Source organism: Schistocerca cancellata, chromosome 1 (assembly GCF_023864275.1).
Source record: "Schistocerca cancellata isolate TAMUIC-IGC-003103 chromosome 1, iqSchCanc2.1, whole genome shotgun sequence".
Classification (NCBI taxonomy): domain Eukaryota; kingdom Metazoa; phylum Arthropoda; class Insecta; order Orthoptera; family Acrididae; genus Schistocerca; species Schistocerca cancellata.
In genome coordinates, this window is record NC_064626.1 from 766940447 (window position 1) to 766956681 (window position 16235).

The 16235-nt window shown below is 47.8% G+C and overlaps 1 protein-coding gene across 1 annotated transcript in view; it reads right to left on the reverse strand.

The window, feature by feature from the left end:
- Positions 1 to 528: 528 nt before the first annotated feature.
- LOC126101324 (iroquois-class homeodomain protein IRX-4) overlaps positions 529 to 16235 on the reverse strand; it is a 241659-nt gene continuing 225952 nt past the window's right edge. Inside the window, exons 4-6 of the mRNA XM_049912030.1 lie at positions 5075 to 5369; positions 751 to 805; positions 529 to 690 (exon numbers count right to left, since the gene is read on the reverse strand). Of these exons, the coding sequence (XP_049767987.1) occupies positions 529 to 690; positions 751 to 805; positions 5075 to 5369 (512 nt within the window). The remainder of the gene's footprint in view (positions 691 to 750; positions 806 to 5074; positions 5370 to 16235) is intronic.

The window sequence follows — 16235 nt, forward strand, 5'->3', positions numbered from 1 at the left end:
CAGTTAGTGGCATAACAAATCAACGACACTGCATAATTTAGACAATGTTCGTTTTTTCTGCGACAGTCTTCGTCGCAGCATTGAATATGTTTCACATTGTACTGTTTTTGATGCTTCTACACAGCGTCGGAGGATACGAGATGTTTGAATCAGGCCGAAGGGAGTGGGACCCTGTACTGTTCTGGAAGAGTTTATTGCAGTAGCTCGGCACTCCCTTCCAGATGTAGAGCTGACGATCTCGAGGAGCGTAGTATTCCTCTCGGGAAAAGGGCGCTGGGCGCTCCTCTCGACGCCAGAGGTGCCAGCAATGTCGAAATATCTAGAGCGCACGAAAAACTGCAAGGCAGTCGCTGACAGTTTTCAGTTCGTGTCCTCGTCGTCGTACGAATACCCTCAGTGTGCGGCTGTTGGCACAGCTGTGTCGGCAGAGTGGCCTCAGGGGCGGATGGCGGCGGGCACCACCAGCAGGCCGGCGGCGAGCGGCCCCGGGGGCGGCGGCGGGTGCGGGGGCGGCGCTGGCCGGCGGCGTCAGTTCTTCTCCGGCGGGTCGGCGCCCGACGCCGACGAGCTGGACGACGAGGACGAGGAGGCGGGCGCGGGCGCCACCGTCAGGCCCTGCGCCGCGTGAGCGTGCGCGTGCGCGTGAGCGTGAACGTGCGCGTGCACCTGCGCTTGCGCCTGCGCCTGCGCCTGCGCCGCCGCCAGCGACGCCGCCTTGGACAGCCGCGAGTAGGCGTCGTGGTGGCCCGCCGCCGCCGCCGCCGCGTAGAAGCCGCGGTACAGCTCCGGGTGCGGCCGCGGGTACCTGCAACACCCAGCCGCGGCTCTCACAATGTGCTCCAGAGGAACATAAAAGCTAGTGCGTGGAGAACTTGAACGATGGCCTTCCTCAAGGATCAATTCTGCCTCCCACACTACACTGACAGAAATGAAAACTGTTAAATCATGAACAAAAATTGACGGAACGCTACCAAACAGATACACCGGTATTTCCATGTGTGATACGTTGTTCAAAATTCCATACTGTATGTGAGCTTATTTTCAGTACAAGGTATACGGAAAGAGGGGTAAGAAAACACATTCTGAGATTTAAAAAAAGTTAAAGAAAGACGCAACGCAAAGGAATTATCCGAATGGGATGGAAATCAGGAGATTTGATGTACATGTTCAGACAAACGTATGATTACAAATTCAAAAAAATTGGATGGTTCATTAAAGGAACAGAGCTTCGCAAATTGACGAAGTCACTAATGCGATGGTTCACCTCTGGCCCTTTCATAAACAGTTATTCGGCTTAGCATTGACCGAGTTGGTGGGCGTCCTCCTGAGCGATGTCGTACCAAATCCTAGACATCTGGCACGTTAGATCGTCAAAATCCTGTTATGTCTGGAGAGCACTGCGCATAATGCTCCAAAAGTTCTCATTGGGAAGAAGCCTGGCAACCTTTCTGACCAACGCACTGTTTGGCAAGCACGAAGACAAGTACTTCAAACCCTCGCCGTCTGCGGGTGGCCGTCATCATGCTGGAATGTAAGCTCAAGATGACTTGCGTGAAGGCCAACAAAACGGGGCATACAATCCCGTCAACGTGCTTCTGTGGTGTGATAGTGTCGCGGATGACAACCAAAGGAGATGTGCTATAAAAAGAAATGGCACGGAAGACCATTACTCCTGGTTGTCGGGCTGCATGGCAGGCGACACTCAGGTTATTTTCCCATCGCTGTCTGGGGCTTCGTAAAGACACGTCTTCAGTCTGGAATCTCATTGACTATGGTAGAATTGTCTTCAGTGATGAGACTCTGTTCAAGTTGAGTCCCGATGACCAGCAAAGGCATGTCTTGAGATTCCCCCAGCAGCAGCAAGGACAACCAGGAGTGATGGTCTGGGACACCTTTTCATTTCACAGCAGTACCTCTTTGGTTGTCATCTGCGGCACCTTTACAGCACAGCGATACGTCGACAATATTCCTCGCTAGATTCGTTCCCTTCATGGAAACCCATCCTCGGCTTAGGCGAGAGTTGTGCTTATCAAACTCTTCCCTGGCCAGCAGGGTCGGCGAATCTCTCCGCGACTGAGAGCGTTTGGAACATTATGGGTAGGGTTTTTCAACCACCTTGGCATTTTTACCATCTAACGCGCCAATTGGACCGATTATGGCATGAGATCCCTCAGGAGCAGATCCAACAACTCTGTCAGTCAATGTCCAGCCAAATGATTGTTTGCCAAAGGGGCAGAGGTGGACCAACGCATTATTGACCAACTCAATTTGTGAAGTTCTTTCTCTTGAATAAGTCATCCATTTTTTTAGAAATGGTAGTCATTTGTTTATCTGTACATGTATATCACACCTATCGATTTCCGTCTCATTCGGATAATTCCTTCGTGGAGTGTCGTATTTTCCCTTATAATGTAATAAGAAAGTATAAGTAAGAGGCATGGGAAACAGACAATTCGCTTCAATATAGGAGAGTGGCGGATGGTAAGGAAGATGAAAATGCCTAGCAATTCTGCAACACAATACAACCTACGTGTGTTGAAGAGCGGAAAAACCACTTTAAAGAACTTCTGGTAGAAGAAAGAAGAGGCCAAGTTATAGAAGTCTACAGCAGAGGCAGTAAACTACATAATACAGAATCTATATCACGGGCAGAAATAAAACATGTATATCGAAAAAGGCAAGGACTGGATAGACAAGCGAGCCAGGAGAAGTTGCGGTAGAAGTGGGGAAATATGGACCTTCTCAAGTGGTGAGACTTACATGTAAATTTTCAGATTTGTGACCGGGGCGGGGGTGCGGGGACGGGGGGGGGGGAGAAGCGGGGGTTGGGGAGTTGGTAGTACCAACAGACTGGTGTGTATCATATTCATCTGATATCTATAAAAAAGAAAACAAGAAGCACCCAGGCAATTATTATAGGACTAGTGTTATGGTGTCTATCAGAAGACGTTTTAGCGCTATACTGACAGGTTGGAGAATGAAATTGAAAGAAATATGTGAGACGACCAGGCAGGTTTTATGGTTGGACGATCTTGTGTGGTTCATATTTGCAGCCTTACACAAGTAAGTGAGAAGCCTTGTTGTAAGGGCCATGAAGTACACCTAATATGCATGGATTCACAAAACGCGTGTACTCGTAAGTCTGTAGCCGTCAACGCATTATGGGAAACGACAGAGTATATAAGTACAGAAGCACAGGAAATAGGGGGTACTACTAATTTAGAGAATATACTAACAATCGTACGCAGTAGCTAAAATAAGGAGAAAATTAAGTAAGCCATTCCAAACGTGGAGAACTTCCATCTGCAGCTTCTCGCCATCATTCGAACTCCGAGAACAGTGGAATCATTGACATGAGAGACGTGAGATCATATCGACAGATCGCACAGAAGGCTGACTGTGGAATGACGGCGAAACGAGTTGTGATGAGATGGCCTCAGAATTACACTACGGGAATGAAAGTAGGCACGGATCCTTCCTGGGGTCTACACCAAGAGAAGATCGGAAAGCTGTTCGACTGGGTCTAATGAGTGCATGGATGTCAACAACTATGCAGTAACAGGCAGTGTCATGACGAACAGCACGGAACAGAGTACCGAAAGCAGTACTCAGAGTTCGTGTTCCCATTCATCGTTTACTGCTGACACTTCGCCACAGACAGCAGACACTTATTTGCCCGCGTGTGGAGCCAGAGTCAATTGGGACACTGAGTGGCATATTGTGGTGGCTATCAGTGAGTGTCGAAGTCACAGCATCTGTAGAGGAAATGGTGTTGGTTGCAATTAGATATGACAACAGGATCTCTTTGGTAATTGCTGAATGAAGGCTGAATGCTCGTCAGTAAATGGCATGAATGTTAAACACTGGCGTCATAGCCTTCATGACCAGGGTCAACGATGAGGTCATAAGAGACTCAGCACAAACACAGAATAGAGAAGGGATTATGCCATATCGTTTCCGAGGAACCATCTTGGCAATTGTCTTAAGACATCAGGAGAAATCACGCGAAACCTAAATCTTGTTGGCGGGACGGAAATCTGAAACGCCGCTCTACCGAATTCGATGACAGTGTAACACCTCTGCGACATCTCGGCTAGATACTTTTAAGGGCGTACATTCCGAGCAGCCAGGGAACATATTACTTCACTCCATCTCGCTAAATGCACAACCGAGGAAATCAAAGAAATTACTACCAGGCGCCGGCCAGAGTGGCCGAGCGTTTCTAGGCGCTACAGTCTGGAACCGCGCGACCGCTACGGTGGCATGTTCGAAGCCTGCCTCGGGCATTCTGGAGAACAGCAAGATTAATGAAAACATTTGTTTTAGAGCTCTGTAGTAGGCAAAGCAATTCCTCAAGTCCGAAGCACAAGGATACGAACGTGTGATCTATAAGTGTGTTTATATTACTGCACACAGACTAGCCAATGAGAAACCCGCCAGGGTAGCCGAGAGTGCTAACGCGCTGCTTCCTGGAGTCGGATTAACGACGAGGGCCTGGATGTGGGTTTTAGGCGGTTTTCCACATCATGCTAGGGGAATACCGGGCTGGTGCCCACGTACCACCTCAGTTACACGCGTCGCAGACATTTGAAACACGTCCGCACTATTTCACTATTTGCAGTACATGCAGACAGCTGGGGCACTCTGATTCCATCCCTGAGGGTACAGGGTGGCGGCAGGAAGGGCACCCCTAAAACTAACCTTGCCAAATCCGTTGTAACCACGCGGACCCTGCGATCGCTGCGGGACTATGGCGTAAGCGAAAGAAAGAAAGAAGAAAGACTAGCCAATGAGAAAGGGGTTACAAAATAGACTACCCGCAACTGTAGAACTTACACAGTGAACAGATGCGACCATTCATTTGCTGACGTGTGTATGTTATCGGGCAAAGTGTAGTGTAGTGTAGCGTAGTGTTGCCAATACTCACAGCAGGTGGTGGCGGTGCGCAGGTGCGGCAAGCGGGGCGACGAGCTTGCCCGAGTAATAGGCGGCGGCGGCCGCGGCGGAGGCGGAGGCGGCGGACGGCGCGAGGGGCCCCGGCGCCGGCTGTGGGTGGGAGGCGGTGGGGGCGGCGACGGCGGGGGCGGGCTGGTGCTGGTGCTGCGGCGCGGCCGGCGGCGACGGGTCGCGGTCCTTGCTGGCCATGTCTGCCAGCGACCAGATGCGCGGCTTGCTGGGCCCCGCGGGCGCCGACTGCTGCGAGCTGAGCGGCGCACCCGCCCCCGCTCCCGCCCCCGCTGGCCGCGTGTACAGCAGATGCGGGGGCGGCGGCAGGCAGTCGGCCGGCGACTCGGGCCGCGAGCCGCCCCACTCGCTGCTGCGCGGCCGGTCGCCGTCCTCGCTGGACCCCGTCCCAGAGTCCTTGCAGTCTGCAACGCAAACAGGCACTCAACAACACGCCGCATACGTGGCTACACAACTAAGCGGACAGGATAAAAAATTATTCACTCCTAAGAGGTATACAGGGTGGTCCATTGATCGTGACCGGGGTTAATATCTCACAAAATAAGCGTCAAACGACAAAACTGCAAACAACGAAACTTGTCTAGCTTGAAGGGGGAAACCAGATGGCGCTATGGTTGGCCCGCTAGATGGCGCTGCCATAGGTCAAACTGATATCAACTGAGTTTTTTAAAAAAAGAACCCCTATTTTTAATTACATATTCTTGTAGTACGTAAAGAAATATGAATGTTTTAGTTGGACCACTTTTTTCGCTTTGTGATAGATGGCGCGGTAATAGTCACTAACATATTGCTCACAATTGTAGACGTGCAGTTGGTAACAGGTAGGTTTTTAAATTAAAATACAGAACGTAGGTACATTTGAACATTTTATTTCGGTTGTTCCAATGTGATACATGTATCTTTGTGAACTTATCATTACCGAGAATGCATGCTGTTACAGAGTGATTACCTGTAAATACCACATTAATGCAATAAATGCTCAAAATGATATCCGTCAACTTCAATTCATTTGGCAGTACATGTAAAGACATTCCTCTCAACAGCGAGTAGTTCGCCTTCCGTAATATTCGCACATGCATTGACAATGCGGTGATGCATGTTGTCAGGCGTTGTCGGTGGATCACGATGGCAAATATCCTTCAACTTTTCCCACACAAAGAAATCCGGGGGTTGTCAGATCTGGTGAACGTTCGGGCCATGGCATGGTGCTTCGACGACCAATCCACCCGTCATGAAATATGCTATTCAATACCGCTTTAACCGCACGCGAGCCATGTGCAGGACATCCTTCATGTTGGAAGAACATCGCCATTCTGTCATGCAGTGAAACATCTTGTAGTAACATCGGTAGACCATTACGTAGGAAATCAGCGTACATTGCACCATTTAGATTGCCATCGATAAAATGGGGACCAATTATCCTTCCTCCCATAATGACGCACCATACATTAACCCTCCAAGGTCGCTGATGTTCCACTTGTCGCAGCCATCGTGGATTTTCCGTTGCCCAATAGTGCATATTATGCCGGTTTACGTTACCGTTGTTGGTGAATGACGCTTCGTCGCTAAATAGAACGTGTGCAAAAAATCTGTCATCGTCCCGTAATTTCTCTTGTGCCCAGTGGCAGAACTGTACACGACGTTCAAAGTCGTCGCCATGCAATTCCTGGAGCATAGAAATATGGTACGGGTGCAATCGATGTTGATGTAGCATTCCCAGCACCGACGTTTTTGAGATTCCCGATTCTCGCGCAATTTGTCTGCTACTGATGTGCGGATTAGCCGCGACAGCAGCTAAAACACCTACTTGGGCCTCATCATTTGTTGCAGGTCGTGGCTGACGTTTCACGTGTGGCTGAACACTTCCTGTTCCCTTAAATAACGTAACTATCCGGCGAACGGTCCGGACACTTGGATGATGTCGTCCAGGATACCGATCAGCATACATAGCACACGCCCGTTGGGCATTTTGATCACAATAGCCATACATCAACACGATATCGACCTTTCCCGCAATTGGTAAACGGTCCATTTTAACACGGGTAATGTAACACGAAGCAAATACCGTCCGCACTGGCGGAATTTTACGTAATACCACGTACTTACACGTTTGTGACTGTTACAGCGCCATCTACCACAAAGCGAAAATTGTAGTCCAACTAAAACATTAATATTTCTTTACGTACTACACGAATATGTAATAAAAAATGGGGGTTCCTATTCTAAAAAACGCAGTTGATATCTGTTTGACATAAGGCAGCGCCATCTAGCGGGCCAACCATAGCGCCATCTGGTTTCCCCCTTCAAGCTAGACGAGTTTCGTTCTTTGTAGTTTTTTCGTTTGATGCTTATTTCCTGAGATGTTTGGCCCGGTCACTATCAATGGAACGCCCTGTATATCGTGCTTCGTATTCACGATAACCTGAATGAATGTACCCAGCTCACGATACGAAAAACACTCCTAAAGCATCACAAAACCACTGATAGCCTCAATTACAGGTTCCACACCCAGAGAGGTAAACGTTTCATTGACCTTCAGTGTAGTCTGTAAGGGATCCACGATTTGTTACTCATATATAACCAAATTTCTGCTCGCACAGGTCGATGGTAGGTAACAGAATCGATTGTCAAGCGTCGAGAGCGCCAAGTAAGAAAGAGTCATTGTTTGCAGTCAGTGTGTGGCTTGGTTGCTGTAAATGCGTAACGGGACGAGGCAGTCCTACCGACGGGGTGGATCACCATTGCCTTTGGTTGACCCTAAATAAAACATAAGAATTATTCCGAATGGCGACAATGCGTTTCTACCAAATGGTGAATACAAATACGGAGTACCGATATTACGCGTTCTCGTCGACCACGCCGGCTAATGTCATGCAGCGAAGGTATTGTGTGCGGATTATTGTAACAGCGTGAGACAATACTCGATGTATTTCACCTTAGTTGAGATTTAACATGAATTGATATGTATAACAATGGAAATGACTGTGTCCAATTGTGTCTAAGAAGGATATATAACTTTACTTGGTGCAAACTCTGACGATCTTGGTTGATGCTAAACCTCATTTTTCTTAGTATTGCATTAATGAGCAACAAAATTCCGATTGAAACAACTCTCGTAGCGGTTAAGACCTATCAACGCTATCCATTAAGTCACGGTCTTTGAAACAAAAGGTTACGCTGCTACATTATTAGATCACTAACAGTAGCATATTTAATCGGGGTCTTTTAAATTCAGCCTTACATCATTTGAAAAGAATCAAAACAGCTGTTCATCGGACCACACTACGAGTCCTAGTCAGTTACCGGGTAGTTCTTTGTTGCTTCCCTCCTTGGAGACATGCAGCTTCACATGTCACTGTAAGCAATGGCCTTTTACGGAGTACTTTGTACAACCACGCCTCGGAAGGCCCAATGGTACTTATGACCGCCGTGTCATCCTCAATCGACAGGCTTCAGGCTTCATACGGATATGGGGGGGGGGGGGGGGGTGGACGGTCGTTATCGTGACCAGAGCAGCTACTTCTCAGCGAAGTAGCTCCTCAATTGGTCTCACAAGAGTTGAGTGTACCCCGCATGCTAGCAAGTGCTCGGGAGACCCAAATGGTCACCTAACAAAGCGTTAGCCAAGCCCGACAGCGCTTAACTTCGATGATCTGACGGGAACCGTTGTCACCATTGCGACAAGGCCGTTGGCTTTTGCAAGGTACCCGATTCCAGATGTTCTTTGCGCACATTTCCCTTCGCTATGTTCGCTCGAAAAATTGTTGAGACCGAACTGCAAGCACGGACAACGATAATTTCTATAGACGTTGAAACCGGTTGCCACTGACAAGGCGTCAATGGTCTCTGTCAATTACGATCACTGTTCTTACGCCGGGTTACCTGGTTGCTAGTAGTAAACCATTCCATTTAGACACCTTGGACAGTCTTCTATGATGCACCAACAAATCGGGCAACTTCATCTAAGACCTGGTTATGGGGTCGTCGAAACGCGACAGCTCCTTTCTGTTCTTCGGTCATTTTTCCACATCAAATCATCTTACGGCCCAAAGAAATGACAGATACTGGCTGCGAGCTAACATTGATTGAACTCAGTGGGGAATGTTGAAAATTTGAGCCAGACCTAGATTCGAACCCGGGTCTCCCACTTAGTATGCAGTTCTCTGTCCACTGAGCCATCCAGACCCGTCGGTTAGTACAACTGCGCAGACTACCATAGCATGCCTCCTGTCGGTCTCAAATTCCCAACTAATGCACACACTACTAATTTTATGTCCCTTGCTCATTATCCTAATTACTCGCGGCATTTCGCCAATTCACGTAAGTGTTCGAGCCCGGTGTGCATTTTCAGTAATGAAATCATTGGTCGTCACGCTTTTATACGAGTACATCAACCCAGCAGGATGCTAATTATAGGCACGTACATACCAGTTCATTACCAGAACTTACGTCAGTGACCGCATGGTGCCGTTTCTACACCATCTACCACGCTCCAAAGCGATCAGTGTGTTCTTTTGACAGGGTCAGTAATATTTTGTCAGGAGGCCGTTTCAATGTTTTTGTGCCCTCTACGCGATCACCGAGCAAGGTGGCGCAGTGGTTACCACACTGGACTCGCATTCGGGAGGACGACGGTTCAATCCCGCGTCCGGCCATCCTGATTTCGGTTTTCCGTGATTTCCCTAAATCGCTCCAGGTAAATGCCGGGATGGTTCCTTTGAAAGGGCACGGCCGACTTCCTTTCACATTCTCCCCTAATCTGATGAGACCGATGACCTCACTGTTTGGTCTGTTCCCCCCCCCCCCCCCCCCCCCTTTACGCGAGTCCAAATATCGCTAGTGATCTTGTTCATTGTTTCATCTAATACGTACGCAGTATTTTCTGTGGAAACTTGAGGCACATTTTGACGAAGTTATCCTGTATAGCTGGTTGTCCCTGTCCATGGCTGTTGGCAGAAAGCTGTCGACAAGTCGACTGTTGCGTGACGCGGAGAGCTTTTTGCTCGCGGCTGCCTGTTGTGCTCGGGGAACGAAGTAGAAGACTCAGAGAGGGCGTCGTAGAGGCGTGCCGCCCGTCTTGTGTGTGGCTGCACAACACCACGCACCACATAGTACACAGAACACGCCCCCCCCCCCCCCCCCCGCGCTCCCGGCCGCCACCAGCTCTTGCCGCGCCGCTGCCCTCGAATACAGCCCCACCAGAGGCTGGGGCTGCAGCCATTCATCAAATGTCGCCCGCAAACGTCTCCAAAGGCGAGCTTGGTGACATTTCAAGAGAGGACCAGCAGTGTGAGAGATTTCCTCCGACTGTCGCAGACTGGTATCTCCACATCTCTTCCCAGTGGCCCTTCTTGCGCTCCTAACCAGTAACAGAAGATTGCTTTCTCGGTCAGTGAACAGTGATAATGATTATTTACCTGACTTATTTCGAGACGCAACAGACCCTGCAGTACAAAGAATACTGCTGTCGGCTGGGGTCAATAGTGTTTTTGATATGAAATCTGGTAAATCTGAGAGTTTTAATTACCAGTAGGACCACTATAAGAACGGAACTTCATTACGTGGCATTCAGTGACGGGGTAAGCAGTCGTCATATTGTTTTGACTTTTCAGTGTAAATACGAAAGCTATATGGGAATTTAGGATGAATTTCAGCGATGAAATTTTCATGCGTTGTTAGCTGAGTAACAGAATTCGCAGAGCTTCAACGAAATAGCTACTGCTGTGGAAACGGTCATTAAGAAAACTGTTGCATTCCTCCACTATGACGCTCTTACTTGTCCTCTCTCTTAATTGGCTATTACACTGCCTAGTGCAAAACGTGAAGTACCCAGAAGTATGTGACGCTATTTCAGTGACTGTAATATTGAGTCAAATTCACAAAGATCTTGGCAGTATGAGTCCAGTTATTAGTATGACAGTGCCCATCCTCTAGCCTAGATGTATGCAATGATTCGGTTGGACAGGGTGTCATAAAGCTGTTATATTTTCTTCTGAGTCAAGCTGGCGCAGATTATAGCTGGTTCTTGACATCCTTGATACTGGAATTGGGCTTTTTGATGGCATCATGTATTGATCTGCCAGTTCTGAAGCCGAATTGGTGTTGGCTCATATCCCTGTGAGCTCTGTGTGTTTTTAGGCACTTACACAGTAGCTTCTCCTGAATCTTTGCTAGGGTATTTATTAAGCATATTGGCCTCTAAGTCTTTGGATCTGAAGGATCCCTGTCGTCTCATTTCTTAATAATGACTGCTTTGGAGGTTTTCCCTACTGTAGGTACCCTGCCCATCCGTAAGGTATCGTTTAGTAACGTTGTTAGGAACGGGATAGTCTGCGGTGCTAGATTTTTCAGTGTTCCCGAGTCGATACCATCTGGTTCAGGTGCTTTCTTGTTTTTGAGTACTCCACGTAACGGCGTGTGAATCAACACACACATGTCGTCAGAATGAGATTTTCACTCTGCAGCGGAGTGTGCGCTGATATGAAACTTCCTGGCAGACTAAAACTGTGTGCCGGATCGAGACTCGAACTCGGGACCTTTGCCTTTCGCGGGTAAGTGCTCTACCAACTGAGCTACCCAAGCAAGACTCACGTCCCGTCCTCACAGCTTTACTTCTGCCAGTACCTCATCTCCTACCTTCCAAACTTTACAGAAGCTCTCCTGCGCACCATGCAGAACTAGCACTCCTGAAAGAAAGGATATTTCTTGAAGCATCCCCTAGGTTGTGGCCAAGCCATGTCTCCACAATATTCTTTCTTTCAGGAGTGCTATTTCTGCATGGTTCGCAGGAGAGCTTCTGTAAAGTTTGGAAGGTGGGAGACGAAGTACTGGCAGAAGTAAAGCTGTGAGGACGGGGCGTGAGTCGTGCTTTGGTAGCTCAGTTGGTAGAGCAATTGTCCGCGAAAGGCAAAGGTCCCGAGTTCGAGTCTCGGTCCGGCACACAGTTTTAATCTGCCAGGAAGTTTCAAAACACACATGTGTTGGTTACCGTCATCTCCAAGACGGGGAGTGCCTAGTTCTCCAGCTTACAAAAACGTCGCATCAGGATGTCATCGACTTCCACTCGGACTTGAGGAGCGTCCTCTGCAACCGTGAGTCCGCTATTGGATTCAGCGGATTTTTTCCAGCTGGGGAGAGGGCGGCACCTACAAGGCTATTCCAGAAGACAGCGTAAATGTCCCAACCCCTAATGAGATGATAGCACACTTTTCTGTCGCTAAAGTAGTAACGGTTTGACAGCAGTGCTGACTTCCTTGCACTTGGCGGACGCTGCCAGCACCGTGCGTGGGCGTGTGTGGGGGTGGCGTAACCCCGACTACGGCCCTGCGCACCCTCGCGGAAGCGCGGCTCACCGACCAGGCGAGGGCGGCTCTTATCGTGACTCCTAATCTCGTTATCAGGACCGAGTCAAATTAAATCGCAGTTGGCTATTTATGGGCTATTGAGCGCTGGGGTCTGGCGACATATGGAGAGGGCGCGAGCCCCCGCCGGGGGATTCCATTTACTGCAGTCATCTCAAGACATTATCAATAACTCGCGGCCCGGCACCCACTCGCACTCGGGATTAAAATATCTGCCACGACAGCTGCGAAGGGGACGTCACGGTCGGGGGAGCGGCCGACTTACACACTCGCAAGTGGCGAGCAGCCAAACTGAAAGCCACCCCCACACTCCTGTGCGCTAAGGAGAGTTGGTCTAAAGCACGCACGTGACAAAAAGCGCTCTGCCCCCTTCCCCACACTGTTTGTAGTTAACAAAGATCTCATTTTCCATCTGTTTAAGTCTACACATATCGTAAAAATGTATGTAATGTATGTGCGTTTGTGTGTGTGTGTGTGTGTGTGTGTGTGTCCTCCGAAACCACTGGACCGATTTCAGTCAATATTGGTATACATATCCCCTACTGCCAGGCATAAATCGCTGTGGGGGTAAGAGCCACCCACCTATCGTAGTTCAATGAGATACGTGCAAAAATGCCGCATCAAGCATGAAGTTTTAATACATTTATTCTTTGCTACTAAGATACTCCTATAGTTGAGATAACATTAGGAAGTTCCTGACACCTGGAAGCGTCTTTGGCAGCTTTCAACTGCGAAGCGCAAATGGCTGTCGGCAAAACAATAGCCGTCTATAGAGCCCTGAAGTGGCGTTTTCAACGAGACGGTTCCGTTTCCAGTATCGCGTTGTAGACACTCAAAGCAGCTGCGCCTAGCCTATAGAAATTCTACAGGCTACTGTAATTACACATTTGTACATTACAAATATTCCTTTGTACGACTGTTCCATAATTTCAAAGGTGTTTTCACGAATACATGGAAATAAAATTTTTTAGATATTACACAACAAACACAGTTCATTTTTTGCTTTAGTTTCTAACAGAAAATTAGCACAATGAATACGCGGGGCATGTTGGGTTGTCAGTTAGTGTGTACACACACCTCGATCGGAAACGGCGTTGAAACAAAACGTATAACGGGATTAGACGGCACACATCCCCGTCTGGTCAATGTAGGTTTCCCGCGGATTCTCGTAACTATTACAGTCATTCCCGTACATAAGAAACGTGTCAGAACAGGTGTTCAAAACTATTCGCCTATATCTATGACGTTGCTCTTATGCTGAATTTTGGAACACGTTTTATCCCTGTAGTATTATGACATTTCTGGAAACCGAAAACCTATGTAGGAATCAACATGTGTTTCGAAATCAATGATCGTGTGAAATTCAGCTCGCTCAGAAAGCAGTAGATCCCGGCGCCCAGGTTGATGCCGCGTTCCTTGACTTCCGCAAGGCGTTCGATGCAGTTCCGCACTGCCGCCCAACGAACAAAATACGATCGTATGGAATATCAGACTGACTGTGTGACTGGACCGAGGAGCATGTTAATTCTTAATGGAGAGAAATCTTCAGCGGATAACGCCGAAGTTCCATGATAATGCTGAAGCACACAGCGAAGTTGCAGCGCTATAAAGTTGTAGCGAAATGTAGGAAGAGCAGCCGATGATCGACACTCGGTGCAGGAACTGGCAGTTGGCAGCTGCACACTGCGCATAAACAGGCAGACAAACCCATTATTGTATGACCAAATACTTGCAGAACAATTTATGAAATGAATCACAGCCATAAAATATCCAGAACTATGCGTAGGGGGCGATTTAAAGTTGAACTACCGTATAATACTAATCGCAGGAAAGGCAGATGCCAGACAGGTTCATTGGAAGATTCCTCAGGAAATTTAATCCGTCAACAAAGGAGGTAGGGTACAAAACCATCGTTCGAACGATACTGCTTGTCGGTATGGTATCCGTGCCATGCAGGAACAATAGAGGAAACAGAGAAGATACAAAGAAGAGCAGCACGTTTCTTTACAGGTCCATTTAGTAAGCGCGGAAGCGACATGGACATGCTCAGCCAGCTCCAGTGGCAGACGATGCAAGGGAGGCGTTCTGCACCGCGGTGAGGCCGACTGTTACAATTCCGAGAGTATACAAGCACATTCCTAGAAGAATTGACCAACATAACTGCATCCTGATACGTATATCTCACTAGAAGAAGAAGAGGATGATAAAATTAGAAAGATTCGAGCTCACAGACGCTTACCAGCAATCGTTTTGCCTGCGAAACATTGGCGACTGCAATAGGAAAAAGCGGGGGGGGGGGGGGGGGGGGGGGGAGTGGCGCTGATACACGAAGTATGCTCTGCCACACGCTGTAATGTGACTTCTGGAGTATAGATGTAGATGTAAGGCCGGCCGTGGTGGCCGTGCGGTTCTAGGCGCTACACTCTGGAACCGCGCGACCGCTACGGTCGCAGAATCGAATGCTGCCTCGGGCATGGATGTGTATGATGTCCTTAGGTTAGTTAGGTTTAAGTAGTTCTAACTTCTAGGGGACTGATGACCTTAGAAGTTAAGTTCCATAGTGCTCAGAGCCATTTGAACCATTTTTGAATTTATTGTGGACAAGCCGGATATTCAGTTGCTATCTTCATTCGAAAGGTGTAAGAGGACAATTCAAAAAGCCCAAACAAGTGTTTCATCGGACCACTAAGGCGTTGACGCGTGTATAGAATGCATTTGCACGTAGCTGCTAAGGCTGCATGGGGCCCCTAGCAAACAGTTACTTCAAAAACAATGCAAGAAAGCAGAAACTACGGTGACCCTACTGCAGACGGCTCTTATCACCACTTAGAACTCGAGCATTTCAATCTTCAGAATGAATTTTCACTCTGTCTCGAAGAATACAAAAATTTGAAACGTTTTGGCAGCTTAAAAGTGTCATGTTTGGACGGTTGGAAAGAGGCACTGGTGAAAGTAAATCTGCGAAGTGGTGTCTAGAGGCGCGCCTGAATTTTTTCCGTCGGTAGAGCATTTTCCTGTGGAAGTCACAGGTTCAGGCTATGTGTCCCGATACGGCACACAGATTTTATCAGCAGAGAAGTTTCACTACCGCCTATTTGACTTATTGAAGAATCATTTTGGTTAAAGGTGAATGAAAAGCAGTTCGGACGTTCACGTCAACGGGACATTGTTTCAAAGGCTTCTACTGGCTACAGCTGTGGGTCAATTGCTTATGAGACCATAGTGACAACGTCGAGTATTATTGAGTATCAACAGCCAAACACACACATTGTCGGTGAGTTTTCTTCTTAACGTACTCCCGTATGACAAAGAATGAAGAAAGTAGTTAAGATTAATACAAACAATAAGGATGCAGGTAATCGCGTTTGCAAGAAATTTAGAGAGATCACAGGTGAAGCAGATGCTAACCCAGAAGGTTTCCTGCAGAAAATTCCTGCGGTGGAAACTGTTGTGACTTGAGATCGAATGATGACATAAATTGAGAAACAGTTTGTAGCAATGTGCAGGATGCCGTGTTTGGAGATGACAATTACTCTGTAGCTATCGTAGGCTTCGGCATTTGATAATGCAGGTGATAAACCATTCATCCGTTTGTATTGAGTCCCTTGAATAGTATTAAATATACCTTAAGTAACGTAGATATTTCACTTTCGATCATAAAAGATAGACACTTTTATATCTGTGGTAACACAGGTGTTTATTTAGCAGTCTGGGATCGAACGTAGAATCTTGAAATCGATTCAAGCACACTAAGTTAACGAGAGATGCATCTATTCTGATTGGCACTAGTGAATAATCTAGCCACATGTTTTTAAATCGATAGAACCAAGCCAAACAACGCCCGACGACGAAAAAAAAGTCACATCCTCCTGTGAATATTTGTGTTTAGCTTCATTGTGGACGTGCTAG